The following is a 21,979-nucleotide window of genomic DNA, read 5'->3' as shown; positions in this document are numbered from 1 at the left end:
TGTCTTTCGTTAGTGAAAACAAATGAATTGGCTATTAGGAGATTTATCTTCAGGTGCTTAAAAGGTTCAAAATACTTAACTATAAGAAAACTACAAACAAAATTGAACTGTTAGTACACCAGCAAGATCAGTTCTAAGCTCAACACTGAAGTTACACAGCCACAAGAAAACATATCACACTATAAACAGAGCTATATACATCTAAGGATCTAAGGAGAAGAAAAAAATTAAAGGAAAAGCAGCAACATATAATATAACATAATCATGGGTAATTTCTTGCATCTTCCATACAAGGCAGACACCAGGTGTTACTGAACTGCAGGATACAAAACACTGTTCAATACGTTGATCCATAACCGGCAACTGAAAATCCACATGTTACCCATTGCTCCCTACACATAGAAACAAATAATTTTTAGAAGTTCTTGTCACATAATCATGCAAAAAACAAAAGTATATAACTAAAGGTCTTCCCAAACAAAAAGTATAACCAGAATTATGATTTAAATAACAGTAACATACAACCATTAGAGAATCTCTGAAGAGGAAAAGGTAAAAAAAGTTGTCCATCAGAACAGGTTGAGTGCATTGGGTCAACAAGGGTTTTCAAGCAAGATTTAATAGTGCTATCATAGTGCAGTGAGAAAGCTAGTAAACCTCGAATATGCAAGCCTAAGTTATAGAAGCAACAGAGATATGCTGAAAAGCGTCTTAAAGAGGAAAACAGATCCACAAGAGTTTGTAAGAAAGAACCTGTGGTTCTTGAAGGTCCTGCTTGACCATTTGCTTCCTGCTGCTGAACTCTAAGCGACCTGAGCTTAGAGACAGAGGACCTAAATGTGTGTATAAGAGGTTGCTGCTCGTCATCATCATCTTCATCATCATCTTGATCATTCTCTGATGCACTGATAGAGTCTTCATCACTAGAATCTTGCTGCTCGAAGAGCTTTTTTCCTTGTAGGTTAGCATCCTTCCTTGGGCGCCCTCGACGTCTTACAGGAATTCCGTCCTTTTCATCTGTGATACTCCTAGTCTTAGACATCACTCAAGATTAAATAAGCATAATAAAAGCAACATATTATGTTACCCTTTACCTTGTAAACCCTCATTCCTTGCACATTTCTCCTTTAGGTGCTCGATGAAGGTGAAATAGGGGCGCCAGCCACTGGGATCTTCATCTGTGTTTACATTCTCTGCCCTTCGCTGGACATCCTTCAATCTGTATACAAGGATCATAGGGTTGAATAATGTCTACATAACCTGACTATTTTAAAAAAGAAACCCAAAAATACTAAAAGAGCAGATAAGTAAGTCACATTGACTGAATTACATTTCTGCTATATCCGTTGGAGGAAGTTTTGGTATAAATGGGAGAACAGCTCCCTCCAGAAATGTCAAATGCTTCGGCACATCAACAAAGGCAAATGAGATACCATCTTTAACAATTTTTAGGATTTCAGATCTGTACTTGTTGCGGGCCGCACCGACAAATGTCCCTGCAAGCCTAGAAGCCAGCTCTTTAAAATCTGAAGACTTGTTTGTTAAGGTTTCATAATCACTCACGGAAAGATCCAACAAATGCCGCTGGTAGGCCTAAGAAAATAATGACAAGCTTTATGTAAGCATACAGTTAAAAATCAGTCACACCACCCATGAGCATCACACCATGGGAACATTATAGTATGAAGATAAGAGAATCTTACCATTTTTAATGCCTCAAGAAACAGAAAAGGAAGATCTTCATTCTCATTTTTCTTCAAAACAGTAATTAGATATTTAATTATCTCTGCAACACTTGGTCCATGCATAACAAAATGTGAAATGATCTCTGGACCAAGATAATCCTGCAATGATTTAAACCTATTAGACAATATACATGAATGACTTGAAAAGGTTAATTTCTGAGGTACATGGATGAGTCATAGCAATTACTTGGGAAATAAAAGGAAGGCCTGCGAACAGAAAATAAATGTAAAATCCAACAAAATAATCAATGAAGTACACTACAAGGAAATCTATTTATGAGCTACATGTCAGTGTAGCAACAAAAAATAAATTTAAAAACTTTTTCAAGTTTTTATTATTTTTCATTTTGTTATAAAATGAAGTCAACCAATGAAACAAACCATGATATTTAATCTTCCCCTAATTATAAATAAATATATATACATATATATCAACTTAAGAATAAAATGGAGAGCTTTTTCCAGGAAATGATCCAAGACCATCGCAGATAAATTCAAAAGGCCAGATGTTTCATGAACTACTTCAACAAATCCATTCATTGATTAAAAAGGAAAGCAACCTCAAGTCCCAGACAATTTTCAACAACCATCGAACAATCCCTGCATTTTAGGAATCCCTAAAAATCCATTCTTTATCCAGAGCTTACTTGTTAAAGTTTTCTTACCAAATCCATTAATTGAATATCCCTTATGCACTCCTGAAATGCTTCATCAAATGCATTCATTGGTTAAAAAAAGAAAGCAACTATTAAGTGGCAGTAAAATTGATCTAGTTACAACCCATTGGCGATTAACCACAATGCTCCAAAAGGCCAACGGTGGGTTGTTAGTAAAGATTCAAAAACAAGATCTCTGGGAAATCCCTAGGAGGCCTTATTGCTGAACCATCACTACCCACAAAACAACTATAAGTCCCTAATACTTTTTAACGTCCGTCCATGATCCCCACATTTTAGGGTTCACGGAAAAATCCATTCTTTATCTGGAAACTACTTCTTAGGGTTGAATCCATTTATAAAACATCCCTGCCCTCCTCTGCCGTCCTCTGTTACAGTATGTTTGGTTGGTCAATTACTCATATTCTCTAACCAAACACACTAAATTTAACCCACTAACCCCTTTTTAATGAGATTTATATTTTTAAATAGATCTATTTGATAATTAGTAGTTAAAACAATTAATATTGTTAACTACTTGTTATTAATTAAAAAATAAAATTTGATATTAAATTATTTAAATTTTGATTAATATTAATTAAATCAAAGTGTGATCAGATCATAAATTTTTCCCCAACCATATTTTTAAAAAAGATTTCCCTTAAGCACCCTCTTTCTCACCGACGGACCACCACATTAGGAGATGGAGAAACCTCGATAGAAATAGGATATGGCTGTTATGAATAATTAAGAGGCCTCTCCTAATGTGTTAGCTTTTCACCCTGCCAGCACGCTCACAAAGAGAAGAACAGCTAGTTCATAGGAGAAAAAGAAACACCCCAATCATTCTACATTTTCAAGATTCTACAAAGATGAAGAACACAAACCCTCGGTCCCTCACAACACCCTAGGACGCACGGATACCGACACATGGCATGCAACATGATACAATAGAGCAACATGCCATTTTCCAAAACTTAGGACATGACACATTAGAGATACATTAAATAATTATATATGTGTGTATTTTTAATAAAAATTTGACACAATACATCAACTACAAGCAAATTATGAGCCTAAAATCCTAAAAATAAAGTCACTAATTACTGCAAGTATCCATATTCAATAATTTCATATGCACAAAATGAGGCCTATAACTTAATATATACCATGTCCCAAAAACATGCCGGGCTGCTGGACATGATGATACGAAGTGTTGGAGTGTGTCCGAAATTAAAAATAAAAAAAATAATAAAATGTAAAAAAGATGCTCCGACAAATCTGACATGTGTCAAAAGTGTCGGAGGCATGTCACAGCCCAATACATGTCTAGTATGTAAGCCTTGAATAAACATTGGTGCTTCATAGATAACATCATATGCCACACCTTTGCCATTCCAACCTGACATTGCACTAGTGAAGTCCTCAATCTGCCTTACCACAAGTAGGTGGTGAAGACAAATTTAAAGAACTCCAATAAAGAGAAGAAGAATTCGTTTTCATCAAAAAATGCTTTATTAAGGCACTTGATGGGAACAAACATCAAATGTGATAATGGTTGTTGAAGTTGATAAAAACAAAGGAATGGAAGGAAAATAAGGAGTCTTTAAGCAACCAATACCACAAAGACAAGAACAGGAACAAATTGTAACTATTAAACCATACGAACAAATACTAAATCGTAAGTGGAAATAATAAAAACGTATGGAAGAATAATAAAGGGTTGGAGGAATATTGCATGCACAGGTGGAAAAATAAACCATAAATCCATATGGAAATAGCAAATTTTTGCCGCAACAATAACCAGATACCCCAAGAAAAACAATGTTGATGCATGTCATACAAGCTTCGATTACAATAGCAATCGTCCTTCATGAGGTTTTAATATAAAACTACACGCTCATATTATGCCATATGTGACAAAGTCAATCACTGATTGACCAACCACTACATCTGTCGTAAACATGTACACCACAGTCTTCTTATAAACTTGTTGAAAGTCACATCACCTTAAAATTCTCGTTGTTGCCAACCCAACAAATAGGTGTTATGCTCGGTACAGATGGAGCATTTCACCCTCACAGCTTATGGTTCAAGCCTATATCGCTCTCAAACTCCGACGAAGACAACAAACTCAACCTAATGATGCGTCCCTTCTCCTTGCACCAAGTGACAATGATATACAAATCCATATGCCACAAAGAAAAAAAGACAACCTCAGATAAAAGCTAAAAGAGTATCAAAGGACATAGGAGCTGTTTGGACAAGGAATAAGGGCCAATCCCCCTTGCCCCTCCTCATTCCTCGAACTTTTGCCAAACAAATAAGAACCCTTAATTCTACCCACAAGGAATAAGAGATTTTAAACCAGATTAAGCCACTTCCATTCCGAGCACAGAAGTAGTTTACTCCGGATTAAGAGTTAAGAGTAAAAATTACCATTATACCACCAATCCAATCTTATGCCATCTTCAACTCCTTTTTTTAATTTATTTGTTGTTGATTATATATGATTATGGAAATTAATTAATAAAATTTAAATAAGTAATTATCAACAACTTAATTTCCAAAAATATGCCTAACATATATATACACGTGTATACGCATATTACATATATGTGCATGTAATTGATGTATATGCATATATTGATAATAATATATATATAAACACAGATAGCTATCACGTGTGTGTGAGTGTGCGTGTGTTTTATGTAGATGAATATATATGTGTTACATAGGTAAAACATCTATCAATGTTAATGATATTTGTACATGTTTAATAACTTCAATAATAATACTAAATTATATTAATGACAATGTTAATTACAACCATGATCATGATTAAGATCATAAATAACTTATCTCTCACTAAGGACAGAAATGTTAAGCACAGAGAATAAACATCTTTCATCCAATCATCTCTCTCATTCCTGTCCCCAACACACTTCCCATGTTCCTCTCCTCCATTCTAATTTCACAAGAAATATGATAGGCCTTAATACAAATTGGTGCCTTAATCCAATCCCCTCTTATTACCCATCTAGACATCCCATAAGGAACTAAGAACAAACAAATAGGGATGCAAGAGAAAAAGGAGGAAAAGAACATAAGAAAAGGGCACAAGAACATAGGAGAAGAAAGAAAATATTAAGAAAGACGAGGATGGGGAAAGGCCATGGAAAAGACAAATGTCCAAAAGTTTTGAAGGGATGAGTAAAACATTACCCTGCTGAAAGATAGAAGACCAAAACTGGGTTTTCTAAGAGACGGTTATCGGATCATGACCAATAGGAACCAAAAAGTAAGTCGCACAAAAAGGATTGTCAGGTAATTCTGAAAGCTTCACAACTGATTGGTATTTCACAGACTAACAAGTAATTTACCCTTTAAAGATGTATTTTAGTGGGCACCTCACTGAAAATCCTAAAAATAGTCCTGGTAACAAAAAATTAGCCATAAATTGACATAAAAGGTTTACCTTAGATACTGTATGGCTGGCCACCAGCTTTGCAGCTGCGATCATGATAGCATCACGGTTGGTTTCTTCAATATATTCTTCATTGGCATCCTCATCTTCAGTTTCATCTGTCACATATATGAATCAGTATAATGCTTTACTGCCCAAACAAATATTGTTACAAATTAATAACTATGACCTGAAACATTAAGCTGACTTTCACAAAGCTTCCAAAACTTCTGAAGAATCAATGTATCTGGACAATATCCTAAAATTTCCAACTTTGTCGAAGTATATCTGGACATTTTGAACAAGCACCAAACTTCCGCAAGTATAATACAGACCTATCACAGAGTAAAATACATATGAAGTTGTATATGGGCATTGAGGTGAAGCATCTGACTCAATTCAAAAAAGGTACTATGCATCATGAGGTATCAGTCCATAAAAGCATGCTCTAAGGGTATACATCATGACTTACTCTAGAGGAAAGCACATTCCTGCCCCTCCCTTCTTTTTGAACTTCAGGAATGGTGTTAGTGAAATAGTGTAATTGCTCAATCAACATTGTGCGTTTGGACATAAGCGCAGTAAGAGATGTTTCAGAAGGATTTTCACCATCAATTGACTGCAGACACCAGGCTACATGCAAATACATGTTGAGAAGCAGAAAACTCTTTACCTGGAACAACATGGAGACAAATAAGAATTCTGGGTGGAAAACATTAGAATTGAGAAATTTAAAAAAATACCTCATCTTCCAGATCTTTAAAATCCCTAAGAATTTTAGCCATATCTTCATACAAATCATCATTGCTAACAGACTTTGTAAGTTGAAGCTCATACAATCGCTTCAAATTAACAAGAAGAGAATACTCATCATCACCCACCTGCAACTACATGTATTATATTTTACTCAATAGATAGTAAAATAGAAATTTTATTGATGCATACCGTCACTTCCTTCACTGCAGACTTCAGCTTAGTCAGTAGCTCATTCTCAAGATCCTTCAGTTTATTTTGTGCAAAATCTTGCAGGTCTGCTTGACTTTCATTAGAGCAGTAGGTAATTGCCTTGATGCAAGACCGCAAAGTATCTTTTTCACCATGCTTGAAGAAAGCATCAGTTATAAGTTCCAAAATGGCCTTAAAATTCTGAAAATAATAAGAAACAATAGTCACCTCCTAATGATATTAAGTATGAGAAAAATCAAAGCACAACAAAAGCAGCCCACAAGACCTTTTCCTGCCTCTTCAATGAATACAGCTCTAGTTTCAAAAGCACAACAATCTCCACCAAAGATGACACCTTTGTTTTATCAGCTATATATTTTCTTAAAAGCTGTGGATAGTTCTTCATCATAGCAATAGTTATTTCCTTCCTGCTGTTCTCCAATCCTTCCTGAGAAATAGTTTTTCAAAATAAATATTAAATATAAAAACTAGACAAAGGATAAGATGTGAGCAATAAGGAAAGGATCATAATGCTACTTAAAATTAGCAAATTCAAATAGGCTTAAAGAGGATAGTTTAGCTTATATAAATGTATATGTGCATGTGTGTGTGTGTGTGTGAGAGAGAGAGAGAGAGGGAGAGAGAGAGGGAGAAATTAATTCTTAATTATAAGCATTTCATGTGACAATGCAGCGTAAAGAACGCACATGTTTGAGAAAACTTGAGCATTACAACATAAAAAGGAGTAAAATGGAAAGGCTTAAGATATAAAAGCATCCCAGATGTTGTTGTCCGGCTTTGTTCCAGCATTTGAACATTAAAGCATTTCCATAGAGATTTTTCAAATCGGAGAAAGGAGATCAAAATACCTTCTGAGCTTTAGTGTAATACTGTTTCCGATTATCTGTAGCAGGGACGATTTTCTCTCCTACAGCCTTCTTAGCAGAAGCATGTAGTAATCGAACAAGATTGGTTGCATCCACATCCGTAAGTCCAATAACGGGGTTCTCATCAAGGAGCATAGCAATAATACATTTCCAATCCTATCAAAAGAAGTATCAGCAATTGAATAGTTTGATCACAGGTTTTGTTTTTACCAAATAAACATAATAGCTGCAAATAATGTGAATAATTTATTACAGGGTATTGTAAAGATAATTTGTGATTCAAAACTGTACTTTCATGGCCTTCATGTCATCCCAAACATCATCAATTACATATGCGCTCAGAACAGGATCATCGGGAAATTCTCGTAAAATCTGCAACATCCTTCCCAAATGAACCTCAGAGGATTCATTATCTCCACCTGGATTAAATTTGCAATGGATGAGTTGAAAGTGTGAATTAAAAAGGAAAAATATTCAAACTCACAATAATAAAATAAAATAAGGCACCTGACATTCCTGATTGTGAATTCTTCACTTTCTGTGCTATCAAGTGGTCATATACTAACTCACCAATTGCACGCCTAATCATGGGTGGTTCATCAATAAGAAGATCATACAGAGGACCTAATTCATCATCTGTTAAGAGCTGGTGTCTGCAAACAAGCAAGGCCTTTGCCTCTTATTGGGACATTAAAAAAAAAAAAAAAGAAGAAGAGTTCGAGAGATGATTCAATGGTAAAAGATAAAATAAACACCTCAGCAGTTGCTTCAAAAGACCTATGGCTGACACCGCCACTGAAACATCAATGTCATCTGCAAGCTCAATCATTCTGTTGCAAAATCTTTCAGTGAAAAGTCCAAGTGAAGGCACATTATCATCCAACTCATAAAGATTTTGCAGAGCAAGGACTGAAGTTTTACGCACAGCAGCACTCTACATATGCCAGTATAAACAACTGATTAGCTCCATAAGATAGGTTTGCAAAATATTAAAAAAAAAAAAAATTGAGTGAGAAACTCTCACTTTGTCATTTAATGTCCATCCAAGATATTTCAAGTATAAATCCTGCAAGAAAAGTGTGGGGTATGACACAATCCATATACCAAGAGATTTGATGCATGACATTCGGATGTCAGGGTCTACATCTCGATATCTGTGCATAAATAATCTGCAAAGAGCAGCCATATCTAATTAATCAAATAAGAAGGAAATGGTCAGATAAGGTACAATTTCATGAAAAATTTCTCTCACCCAGTAAATATTTTGCGCATCATTTCTTCCATATAAGTTATCCTCTCATGAGTCATGGATAGCCGTTTGTTAAGTGACTCTACACGAGGTCCATCATTCCGTTTTTTCTTTTCAGCATTCAACTGCCTTTGTGTAGTTTCACGCTGCCGACCAAGTATTTTGGCAACAGTTATGAAGGAAGTCACAAGCTGAAGGCCCACTAATGAGGCCACCTGACGATACACCCTTGGAGGAGTACTGTTGCAAAAGAAAAAACATGAATATGTAATGAGAAAGATATCTTTCACACTTCATGTGCCTGGTTCTACACATGTTATTATCTTTGAGAAAACAATGCAGACAACAGAGAAACTCAACAGAGTAACATACCATGATAATGCAATTACATAATCCATGCATTTCTCAAACAATATCTTATCAAATAGTGGTTCATTCTGACATTCAAGAACTAAAGTGTCCCAGAACAATCCAAGATTTTCCTTGAAGGTCTTGAGCTCCCTGCTCTTTGAGTTATAATGATCCTCAATCACTCCCTGAGTTCAGTTAAGTTTCAACCATAACAAAATTGAAACTAAAACTTTAAGAAATCCATAAAAGGTAGGTTATGCGAACGAACAAAAAGGAAAAGTTAATTCAGAACTTAACATAATGTGGTTCATGAAATTCATTGATCAGCGGTGACTATAAATTTTGTTTACAGTAACATATAGCAAGAAACTTTGCAGCAAACAAAACAAGAAGAATTATCCTTCAGACTTTAGGCATGATAATTTAGTTAAAAGCAGAAAATAACATGTGCACATTACAAAATCGAGGATACATTCCTGGCTAACTCAACAAGAGAGACAACCACGTCATCCACGTTAATCTCATCAAAGGAAGCAACACCCAGCTGATATTTAGCACCACATGTCTGTCCATTCCAACAAATCACAATTTATATAATTGAACAGATATGTACCGAATAACAAAATAAACGAACAGAACTGCAAAAAAAAAAAAATACCTCAAAAAGCATCAATAGAATCTCAACTAATGCTGATTTGGGATCAGCTTCATATCGCTCCACCCATTTCTTAACCATATACTGTATATATTTCCCATTATTTTTTACAGCATCTACAAAAGAAAGAGCACGATATTGCAAACATTTCACAAACCAAAATATCAATAACTAAAATAAGGAAATGGAAAAACTTAAAGAGGAAATATCCGAACAAGGCGGGCGACCACGTTTCATTTCACAAACCAAACATTTCTCTAATTTAGCAATAAAATACATGGATGAGTAAAGTAGCACAGACCGAACAAAGTGTCGCATTCTTTCAACCCCGCGGCACGAGGCGGCCGACCACGTTTGCGCTTCGGTTTCGGGAGGATCTCTTCGAGCTCATCGAATGAACCATCACCGGATCCCTGCTCCTGGTCGGTGCTCTTCTCCTCCATCGACCCACCCGATTTGCTCGGCGCCACATCCGACGTCTCCAAAACCCTACCCCGTTTCTACTCGCAAAGAATAAACAATAACATCAAGATGTCAACGAATTTCTCAAATAACCAACACAAAACGGAGATTGAAGAGAGATTACCGAGCGGCGGACGGAAGTCTCCGAGGCCACGGCCGCATTCTCCATGGATGAGATCAAATTGCAAGGAATTTCGATCTGGAGAGCAGATTAGGGCTTGATTTGGATGAAAATTTGAGGAAGATTCAGAGGTTTAAGGATCGAAACACGCCCTAGAAATTTGGGAGGGAGGCTTTAAACTCGGCGCCTTCGCCCGCGCAACAGAGTATAACCCTCGGCAGCGATGGGTCGGATCCGCTCTATGGATCCGAAAAGAATCCGACCCGTTTTAATACCCTCCGAATAGTGGCGTCTAATAAGACAAGCATGAAATATCCACCGTTCACTTGCCTCGAGATTGTTCCGTCAGAACAATCTCAGCCTCACATAAATTGTATTTCTTTGAAATAAAAATCAAATAAATCATGAAATTTCCCAGATGTAGCTCAGAATTTTCATTTACTATTGTACAGACAAAATCACCTAAATTTCAATTTTAATTCAACTAAAAAAATATTTTTTTTTCACTATATAGGCAAAGCATGTCAGGGACACGTGTATAAGTGAAAAACTGTGTCCTCACTATGCATGTAAGAGGCGTGCCCACAAATATTGTACTATGCAAAGAATCTAGTAATAATAAATTAAATTAGAAGGCGATAAGTGATAAAAATATATAAAAAAATATCATTATATTTTTTTAAATTAACCACGTATATTCATAATAACCCAAATATTAGGTTGAATGCATAGCTTCATGTCTCCATACCATAATTCAGTTCATAAAACCCATCTGAGCCAACACAAACACACACACACACATATATACATATATGTATATGTATAGAACTTGTAAATTGGACAGTTATTCCATAATTTAGAATTATAAAATAGCAATATATGCTAGTCTTCTACCTGGATTCAAAACATTACCATGTAAAGCATAAATAGTTAACTACAATCCATGCAGCCGTCCAAATATATTCCTTGTGATATATATATATATATATATATCTATATAAGAATCATTTTTAGAGCTCATCTGGGAAACCATTCCACCAAATTCTACTTATCAAAACTTTAGGAAAAAGATGAACATATCTCCAAATCAATTTGCCACCAAACAACAAACACTTCCAAACTTCCAATGCTTTCTCTACTATAATATTTATCTATATATTCATTGCCAAGAACCAAGAGAATTAAATCACATCAAAAGCAACTAAATTAGAAAGCAAGATGAAAGTATCAATGGTTGCATTTGCATTTTCATTGGTTATAGTTCTGTTCTCATGTCTGATGATCAGCAGCAGAGCCATAACTGTTACACCTTCAGTGGCCTGCAATACAGAGAAGTTTGGCAAAGAAGATCCTTTCAGGGTAGAGCTTCATCGTGTACTCGCTGATCTTGTCCGTCTCACGCCAATGTCTAACAGCTTAAAACACCACAGCTCAGGCTCATATTCGGTATTCGGCTTCGCGCAATGCTCGAAATTATATATTCGTGATGTCTGCAAATCTTGCCTTGAGGGTGCAGTGCATATTATTCACACACACTGCGGTCGAACTATTGGAGCACAAGTTGAGATGGATGATGTGTGCTTCATTCGATATGAAAATCATAAGTTTTGAACTTGTGATTATTATATGTGACAAGTACTTTTATATCTTTAAATAAGACCAGAGGTTGCATTGAATGAAAACTTTTATTAATTAATATTAGACTTGAAAAGAACATCATGAACTTGAAGAGAAATTAAAGAACTACACAAAATACAAGATGATCATTAATTCACAACACTGCATTTCTTCCTGATAGATCCATTGGTTCGAGTGAGAACTTCAATCTGTCCCATTTTCTTGATTGATTTCTTGAAGTCATTGATGAAGTGCTTGGAGTCAAGTAATTTGTCCACCAAATTGCTTGCTCTTCCGTCTGTAAGCAGTGCAGCATCCGACTGGAACAAACCTTGCTTTTGCTTCAAAATCACAAAGTAATGGTTGTCAAATGTCAAGCTATTACCAGGATCCATGGCAACTGTAGTAGTTGTATCAGACTGGTTCTGACATAGAGTTTTCAAGGTCGCGGCATAGGTTGCGTTAAGCGATGGATCGGCATCGCCTTTCCCGGTGAAGTTAAAGAGTCTATTACTGAAGAACAAACAGTGGGCAACTCCAATAGTGTGCGCACCTATGAATTAAAGTGTGAGGGATCTAATTATAATTAAGTATACTGCTATATATACATTGAATGTATATATCTATATATAATCATGAATAGATGTAAAAATTAATGCGTATATATATGTATATATACCTGATAACACCACTAGGTCGTGAGCACTAAGATTCTTTTTAGCAAAGCGTTGAGAAAGTGTTGTGAAGTTAGAGAAAGGAGAAGGGATGTTTGCCAAGGCTTCTGAAGCAAGAGATACATTGCCATCTCTTCTGCCAGTTTCCACTTCCCATAAAGACTTGTTGAACTAATTAATTAATTGAAAGATCAATTAATCACTTGAATATATATAATCCATTAGCTAGAATTGGAATATAAATGCATAAATAATTGATCACTCACTTGGAAAGAGACTGAATCTCTAGCTGCCAATGCTACTATGTCAGCACAAGAAACAATCCCAGGGCATGCTTTCTCCAATGCAGTCTTCACTTCATCTATGACATCAAATCCGGCAAGCGATTGGTTCGGGAATGCATCTTTTTCTGCTGTGTTGTTTGCAGTTGAGTCAATCAACACTGACCCATCACAACCCTGCAAATTCATCAAGCCAAATTAACTTTTGTTAGAATTTATTCATGCATGGATGCATGCAGTTTGTTAGAGTTAGAGTTCTTACTTCAACGAAGCAATCATGGAAGAACATCCTCAGAAGCTTGGCTGGTAATTTTGAGTTATTAGCAACGTGAGTCCATGTGATGTTCCGAACAATCTGCTCAGCCTTGGGACATGTTTTCTTGTAGAAGTCTCGCTCAAGACCACCAACTTGGCCTTTTACTGAACTTGTAAATGTAACTACAATGACCAAGAAGACAATGAAGTTGGACAAGTACTTCATCTTTGAAAAGACTATATGTGATCTTCAGATAATTAACTACTTCAAATTAATAAGCTTTGAAAGAGACTTGAATGGATGAAAACAAACCACAAATGCTGCCCCTTTTAAAGACAGGATTCAACCGGTCATGCCTTCACTAGATAGAATATATTCACTGTTCACAGCTAAGCAGCATTAATATTTTATTTTGAAGAACGTATGTATATATATACTTGGAGAACAGTTCCATTTGGAAACATGCAGGAATGATCATTTATGATTATATATGTTTGTACGTAATCCAATGAACACTTTTTTTTTCATGGAGAAGGTTGGCAATTAAGCTTAGGCATGCAGAACATGCAAGGTTATGGAAGTCAGCTTTTTAGACATGCAAGGTTGTCTAATTAATAAGTCAGCTTTTCAACTCTATATGCATGCATGAAAAGGTTGAGCGTGCAATAGGATAACATGCTATATATAGTTTTAATATTTGTTTATTTACTACTAATGTGAAGAAGATATATATACATTCCATTCATGAATGCATGTGATCACACCAGTATAATGACAAAAGCTTGTCACTTAAATCTTGATTCCATTTATTGTTTTAAGTCAAGGGTGACAGCGGCATGTGGAGTGATTCGTTATTGCTATTTTATATTAGCTAGGGAGACTTCATTGACTGCATGCATTAACAAGAGTGCTAAAACCCTTCAAATAATCTAATTAAGAAGAAGAGAAAGCTAAGTGTGAATGCTTCTATTCCATGTGCTCCATAGTGTTTGTTGTGTTGGACTGGCTGATGAATGGTCCAAGTAATTAATTAAGTTGAGAGTTGACAATGAAAAATGAAATTAAAAAACATGTCTCAAATACTAGACATTTATATAGACATTGACTAACAGCATCGTGGCCTAGTAATACAAAATCTCTCACGTAAGGTGTTCGTTTAGGGAGAATGAGAGATCAAATGCTAAAATTGTAAGTGAAGTGAGAGCATAGGTGTTTATTAAATTTATTTAATATTTGTACATGTTTATAAACATTTATTTTTTAATAAAAGTGGATAAATCACGACTTTAATAGCAAACTGGAAAACAAAACAAGTTGAAGCATTACACGTTTATAAACATTGTGTTGTATTTACTGGGACCATTTTTTCTTTTTTTAAAGAGTTAATAATTAACTAGCTGGGAAATTGATAACGTTATTTATGTACATTCTCTAAACCTTTTGAAATTTGTCAATTAGAACATCAATAACAACTGATTTTGTCGTTTTGAAGAAGTTTTATTAGCTTCAATTCATAAGCAAATTTTTTTTTTTTCTGACTATTATATGTTTGCCATGTTCGTGTGCGTGTTTTAGCGTTGTTGTTATGCATGCATTGTTAATTTATATGTTTCAACCAAATATCTTGTTAGAGTTTCTATGCTAAAATTTTGTTTGAGCTTTTTCTAATAGTTCACTGTATGTATGGTTTATATAATTTTTTATGTTATGTAAAATCTCAGTCATTGCAATATGGATTTGCTCAGAGAATTTAAGAGATTAAATTACATCTAATTAAAAAGCCATAAAGTCAATCAAACTGAATGTAAGTTAACCCAACTTATAATTTAATTAATTATGACCTATTTAAAACATATTTTTATGATTTTATTTGATAGAATATTTTTTGGAAATAGAACATGCTATTTTCTTTTCTTCTGTTTGTTTGTTTGATTTTATTTTATTTTATTTTATTTTTGTAATTTTAGTCAATTGTGTATTTTTATTTTGTCTTTCTTTGTTATTATACATCATTACTTATTTCTATCATATTTATATTATCCTGCTTATTTTAATTTAATAATGCATAATAAATCAATTCCGTTATCATACTGTTTGCAAGGTCACAGAGATGAGTAAAGATTATAAGTTATAAAATTTTGTCTCTAATAAAATTTAGAGAATTAAAAAACTTCACAACAGGGTTTTATAGTATATATATATATATATAATTAATAACCGTATCTATAAAATATTAAATGGACTAGTGATAATAATCAAATACTTAAATTATTCTACTAGTGATTAATTTTTTTTTATCAATGGCGTACACTTGCGTCCCTATCAATTAGCCTACAATGCAGTGAATTAATTTGGCAAATTAAGGAGATCCTTTCGGCCATAAGCATATGCATGGTTTCTCACTAATTTCCTTCTCCATTTGAGGCCAATCTCAAACAACTTAAGACATACAATATCTCAAGCATAAATTCTGTATTCAACTTTACACAAATTTATAAAACACAAACTCGCCTTAAAAAATGCGGCCGAACTATTGGAGAACAAGTTAAGATGAATGATTTGTGCTTCATTCGAGATGAAAATCATAAGTTCTAAATTTTTAACTATTATCCATGACTATCTTTAAACATGTCGAGGTTCATGTGACTGCAATAGTTAAAAATCTCAATAGAAGTATTGTAGTAGTATTACTATTCACAATTGTTGTAGTAGTAGTGTAGTAATGTTACTGTTTATGTATACATTCCGTATGCGGGCGAACACTACCCACACAACTATCTGCCGACCTTGTGCGACCTAGCTCTGTGAGGGCCGCAAGGAGCCCGTATAGTTTTTTGGCGATGTTGTGTAGCCTCTATGTGACTTTTTGACCTCTTTAGGTCGAATACAAATCTTGCAAATGCAAATTTTACCCCTCTTCGTGATCTAAAATGAGATAATAAGTTCTAAACCGACAAATGCAAACCAACAAATGCAATGACACTAGTTTTAAAGTGAAAAACTCTTCAAAATGATAGAAAAACTATGGGACTTCTTGATGGAACTTGATGGATTTCATGATGGGAATAACCCCTATGAAAAACCAGGATTTTCTTCTTGATAGAAAATTATTTATGAACATAAATTTAGCGGAAGCGTGCACTTGAATCCATTGATTACGACGAAGGTAATTGGGTCTTGTGGTTCTTCTAACTAATCACACGCAGAGAGGAGAGATGGGAACCCTAATTCTGAATCTCAGATCGTTGCGTGCTCAGTTAGTGACCACACCCTATCTATAAGAAATCTAAATATGAATTAAGAAAAACCTAATTTTGAATCTCAGATCCTTTGTAATGCGATTACAAAGGATTTCTCTCTAGTTACCTAAAGGTATACATGCACAATGACATGAGTATTCAATGGGAGGAGCTATCAACAACACTCATTCACCTTCTTCACACAAAAGATAGAAACTATAACTTCGAGGAGGAACGGTGGATTTAGAGATCTACTTGCAAGGGTTTACTACCTTAAGTATAGGAGAAATCTGACACTAAATGCTATTTGATCCTCTTGCAAACATCAAACCCTAATTTCTTCTCTTCTTCTCCTTGAGTTCTTTCTTTCTCTCAATCTTGCTAAACAGTATAGCACACACTCACTTACCCACTCGTAGGAATGAGAGATTCACAAATTAATAAATCTCTTCTCTCGAGATTACCCCTTTTGCCATTGTCTTCCATTAATCTGTTACAATCCGGATTTGAGATTAATTATGAAGGAGGAAGTGAAAACAAGTCTTCAGATCTTAGAAGTAAAGAAAGGAGCAAAGAAAAAAATGTTAGGCTGGAAGAACTCAAAGGATTTCACTTAGCTCATCTCATTCTCCACTGGAGAGCAATTACATAATTTCAAAGTGATCAACCCAAAACAACACTAACTCCAACACCCCTCACACAAACATGACTTAGATTGATAACATAGTACAAGATAAACTATTATCATACCCCATAAAACACAAACATACGAAATCCACTACACACAACTTCCCACAAAGCCAATTCATCAGGTTCTCAACATATTAGCTCCTTCAAACTTCAGCCACGTGATTTTAAATCACTCTTTTAACACCTTCCCTTGATTCAAAATCACAGATACCAAGCATTGCTCTTATGTAGTTGTGTTTCTGAACTTCCAGAGGCTTAGTAAAAATATCAGCTAACTGATTCTCAGTATTACAGTGCTTCAGTTCTATTACCCCACTTGAGATCAAATCACGTATGAAATGGAAGCGAATATCGATATGTTTCATTCTTCCATGCAGCGCCAGGTTTTTGGCAATTGTGATTATGGACTTGTTGTCGCAACATACTACCGTAGCCTCCTTTTGTTTCATTCCGCAATCTTCCAGCACCTTTCGCAGCCAAACAGCTTGACATGCTGCCGTTGTCACTACCACATATTTTGCCTCCGTTGTCGATAGAGCTGTGATGTCTTGCTTCCTTGAGCCCCACGATACAGCCCCCAGTTCCAAGGTTAAAGATCATCCCGGATGTGCTCTTCCTATCATCAGTGCAACCTCCCCAATCGCTGTCTGAATATCCTTGCAACCTGCATTCCATGCTACTTGAATACCATAGTCCAAGGCTCTTTGTTCCACATAGATATCTCAAGAGACGTTTTCCAGCTCTTAGGTGCTGCTTGGTTTTTAAGTCGAGCTTCTTGAGCTCGCAAGGATCCGCTTAGCTCAGCCATGGTGAGTTTGGTTAAGTCTTTCAATTCATCAATTGCAACCACCACCACATGATTGAACTTAGGTCCTAAGCTTCTCATCACTTTACCCACCACCATGGATTCTGACAGAGTGTCTCCCAAGCACCGTATTTGATTCGCTAGGTCTGTCACTCTGGAGATGTAGTTATGCACTTCTTCATTGTCCTTGATACGTAGATTCTCAAAAGACTGTCTTAATGCTTGTAGCTTTACTGCCATGACTTTGGTGGTTCCCTGAAACTCCCTCTTTAGAGTATCCCAAGTGCCTTTGGAGGTCTTAAGAGCAGCAATATGTGAAAACAAAGGACGATGCAAAGCCTGTTGGATGAGAAACAGAGCATGAGCATCTCTCTTCTTGTTTTCTTTCACCTTAGCTTTATCATCTTCTTTAGAGTAACCATTTCAACCAGATCCCAGAGATCATGAGACCTAAATAGTGTTTCCATCATAATACTCCAGTGTTGGTACTCTTCTCCGTCAAAAACCGGCACTGAAGTCTAACACATATGTAGTGGGTTACTACTACCGGACGCCATGAGTCACTCCGATGCACAAGATTAGTGATGAGCTTTGCAGGATGCAATTGCTCTGATACCACTGTTACAATCTGGATTTGAGATTAAGTATGAAGGAGGAAGTAAAAACAAGTGTTTAGAACTTAGAAGAAAAGAAAGGAGCAAAGAAAAAATATTAGGCTGGAAAAACTCAAAGGATTTCACTTAGCTCATCTCATTCTACACCGGAGAGCAATTACATAATTTCAAAGTGCCACACAAACATAACTTTGATTGATAACATAGTATAAGACAAACTATTATCATACCCCATAAAACACAAACATACGAAATCCACTACACACAACTTCCCACAAAGCCAATTAATCATGTTCTCAACATATTAGCTCCTTCAAACTTCAGCCACTTGATTTTAAATCACTCTTTTAACATGATCAATATAGCTTCGTTATCTTTTTTCCTTTTTTTCATTGGGTGAGATGGCCCATTTTTATTCTTGGGCCCCAAATATGGCAGCACGTACCCCAACCAAATAAGAACAAAGGTTTCCTTGAATGAAAACTTTTATTATAGTTAGACTCAAAATAAACATCATGAACTTGGAGATATATAAACTACAAGACAGAATCAAATTAACACAAAGAAGATGATTATAATTATTAATTCACAACACTGCATTTCTTCCTGATAACTCCGTTAGTTCCAGTGAGAACTTCTATCTGTCCCATTCTCTTGATTGAATTCTTGAAGGCTTTGAAGAAGTTATCGGAGTCAAGTAACTTATCCACCAGGTTGCTTGCGCTTCCGTCTGTAAGCAGTGCAGCATCTGACTGGAACAAACCTTGGTTTTGCTTCAAAATCACAAAGTAATGGTTGTCAAATGTCAAGTTATCACCAGGATCCATGGCAACTGTAGTAGTTGTATCAGACTGGTTCTGGCATAGAGTTTTCAAGGTTGCCGCATAGGTTGCGTTAAGCGATGGATCGGTAGAGTCTGTTACTGAAGAAGAAACAGTGGGCAACTCCAATAGTGTGCGCACCTATATATGAATTAAAGTGTGAGGGATCTAATTAATTATAATTAAGTATACTGCTGTATTTATATACATTGAATATACACACACACACACACATATATATATATATATATATATATTCATGGATAGATGTAAACATGCTTATGTACCTGATAACACCACTAGGTCGTGAGAACTAAGGTTCTTTTTAGCAAAGCCTTGAGAAAGTGTTGTGAAGTTAGAGAAAGGAGAAAGGATGTTTGCCGAGGCTTCTGAAGCAAGAGATACATTGCCATCTCTTCTGCCAGTTTCCACTTCCCATAAAGACTGGTTGAACTAATTAATTAAAAGAATATTAATTAATCACTTGAATCCATTAGATCAATTGGACTATATATGTATATATATAATTGATCACTCACTTGGAAAGAGACTGAATCTCTAGCTGTCAATGCTACTATATCAGCGCAGGAAACAATACCAGGGCATGAGTTCTCCAATGCAGTCTTCACTTCATCTATGACATCGAATCCGGCAAGTGATTGGTTCGGGAATGCATCTTTTTCTGCTGTGTTGTTTGCAGTTGAGTCAATCAACACTGATGCATCACAACCCTGCAAATTAAATTCATCAAGCCAAACTTTTGTTAGAGAATCCATTCATGCATGCAGTTTAATTTGTTAGGTTTATGAATCTTACTCTAACAAAGCAATCATGGAAGAACATCCTCAGAAATTTGGCTGGTAATTCTGGGTTATTTGCAACATGATTCCATGTAATGTTCCGAACAATCTGCTCAGCGTTAGGACATGTTGTCTTGTAGAAGTCTTGTTCAAGACCGCTGACTTGACCTTTTACTGAACTTGCAAATGTTAACACTATGACCATGAAAACGATGAAGTTGAAGTACTTCATCTTTGAATGACTATATATATATATATATATTGAGAGAACTTCTTCAAACAATCAAGCTTCAAAAGAGACTTGGATGAATGAAATCAACCACAAATGCTGCTCTTTTATAGACAGGTATCAACCAGTCTTGCCTTCAATTCACTAACTAGCTCTAGATAAACATTTACAGCTTGGCAGCATTAACTAATATTTTATCTGAAGAACCTATATAATTGGAGAACATGCAGTTCTATGTGAAACATGATCTAGGAATGATCTTTTATGATTATATATGTTTGTAATCGATCCAATGAAGTAGCGTCTTAGACTCTTAATTAGCCATTGTTTTAATTTCTTGCATAAAGTTGGTAAGCTTGGTTAGAACGTGCAACGTTATGGAAGTCAGCTTTTCCACTAGATCTACTTGCATGCATGAAAAGGTTGAGCAATTAATAGGATCACATGCTATATATATATACTAGATTTAATATTTGTTAATATACTACTCTTACGAAGAAGATATACATTACAATCATGAATGGCACCAGTATAATGACAAAAGTTTTGTTATTTAACTCTTAATTCAACTGCTTAAACCTTAAAGTCAAAGGGTATCACCGTATCAGCACCATCATAGTAGCTAGTAGTTGACTATATAATGAGGAGACTCCATTGGCATGCACTAATATTAGAGAAAAATTAAATTTTGCTTTTATTATATTATTAAATTAAAGGTGGCTACTACGAAGAGGAGAAAAGTAATTAGTATGAAAGCTGTCAACCATTGGATAGTCCAATGGTATGACACCAAAGTGTAAGGGAGAGGTCATGGGTTCAAATCTCCCCACGAGATCTTGATCTCCCGATCTTGTTCATACACTCATTCACCCGGGATTCATATACTATTTTTTTATCATGTCATATATTAGTACATCCGGGTTCAAAGTCTTTGCTTTTGAGTCTGCTTTATATTCATATGCGACTTGTCGTCTATTATTCATTAGTATGAAAGCTTCTATTCCATGTGCTTAGTAGTGTTTCTCGTTTTAAATGGGCTGGTTGATGAATGGTTCAAGTAAAACAAAGAGTTGACAATGAAGAAAAAAACTCAAAAGACTTACAAACTAGTTGAAGAAATGAAGGTGTTTAATTACATTCATTAATTATTTAAACCATTTTCATTCCTTCAATTATAATGTAAATATGATCACAAATGGTATTGTTATTAAGTGAAGAAGTTTCATCAAGATCAGCTTTAATTTGATAATTAAATTTCCTGGCTATAAATGTTTGCTATGATCGTATTTTTGTGTTGTTGTGTTGAGCATTGTAAATTTATATTCTTGCTGCTTATTTTTAATATATAATGCTTAAATCAATTCGTGTTATCAACAGTGGCGGAACTAGGGCCAAAATCAAGAGGGGTGCTAATTT

The 21,979-nt window shown here is 35.3% G+C and overlaps 3 protein-coding genes across 3 annotated transcripts; 1 reads left to right on the top strand and 2 right to left on the bottom strand.

The window, feature by feature from the left end:
- Positions 1-13: 13 nt before the first annotated feature.
- On the bottom strand, positions 14-10,765 carry LOC120249475 (sister-chromatid cohesion protein 3). Its single transcript, XM_039257994.1, has 22 exons — positions 10,541-10,765; positions 10,256-10,454; positions 9,958-10,070; positions 9,772-9,864; positions 9,321-9,484; positions 8,952-9,188; positions 8,724-8,868; positions 8,455-8,633; positions 8,207-8,352; positions 7,991-8,118; positions 7,682-7,855; positions 7,099-7,260; positions 6,813-7,013; positions 6,611-6,748; positions 6,340-6,540; positions 6,058-6,202; positions 5,880-5,986; positions 1,704-1,844; positions 1,331-1,593; positions 1,095-1,219; positions 754-1,017; positions 14-392 (listed from the first exon to the last, which is right to left on the bottom strand). The coding sequence occupies exons 1-22, from the start codon at positions 10,583-10,585 to the stop codon at positions 379-381; spliced, it is 3,384 nt and encodes a 1,127-aa protein (XP_039113928.1). The 5' UTR covers positions 10,586-10,765; the 3' UTR covers positions 14-378.
- A 1,002-nt stretch (positions 10,766-11,767) lies between these two features.
- LOC120249299 (antifungal protein ginkbilobin-like protein) lies at positions 11,768-12,148 on the top strand. The gene has a single exon (XM_039257803.1). The coding sequence runs from the start codon at positions 11,768-11,770 to the stop codon at positions 12,146-12,148; it is 381 nt and encodes a 126-aa protein (XP_039113737.1).
- A 155-nt stretch (positions 12,149-12,303) lies between these two features.
- LOC120249298 lies at positions 12,304-20,566 on the bottom strand. Its single transcript, XM_039257802.1, is given in 12 exon segments — positions 12,304-12,707; positions 12,834-12,999; positions 13,095-13,286; positions 13,372-13,612; positions 17,626-17,958; positions 18,026-18,506; positions 18,589-18,727; positions 19,304-19,622; positions 19,624-19,675; positions 19,822-19,987; positions 20,074-20,265; positions 20,351-20,566. Coding segments are annotated over 12 exon segments (2,901 nt in total).
- Between the last annotated feature and the right edge of the window lie 1,413 nt (positions 20,567-21,979).

The sequence above is a fragment of the Dioscorea cayenensis genome, chromosome 19, assembly GCF_009730915.1.
Source record: "Dioscorea cayenensis subsp. rotundata cultivar TDr96_F1 chromosome 19, TDr96_F1_v2_PseudoChromosome.rev07_lg8_w22 25.fasta, whole genome shotgun sequence".
NCBI lineage: Eukaryota > Viridiplantae > Streptophyta > Magnoliopsida > Dioscoreales > Dioscoreaceae > Dioscorea > Dioscorea cayenensis.
Note: the sequence above shows the minus strand (reverse complement) of the source record. Positions and strands in the feature narration are given on the sequence as shown.

Coding starts and splice junctions, on each gene's coding strand:
- LOC120249475 (XM_039257994.1), bottom strand. CDS start 10,585: ATGGAGAATGCGGCCGTGGCCTCGGAGACTTCCGTCCGCCGCTCG. Junction 6,541..6,610: donor TTAAAGATCTGGAAGATGAG/GTATTTTTTTAA, acceptor ATGTTGTTCCAG/GTAAAGAGTTTTCTGCTTCT. Junction 6,203..6,339: donor GGAATGTGCTTTCCTCTAGA/GTAAGTCATGAT, acceptor ACTCTGTGATAG/GTCTGTATTATACTTGCGGA.
- LOC120249299 (XM_039257803.1), top strand. CDS start 11,768: ATGGTTGCATTTGCATTTTCATTGGTTATAGTTCTGTTCTCATGTCTG.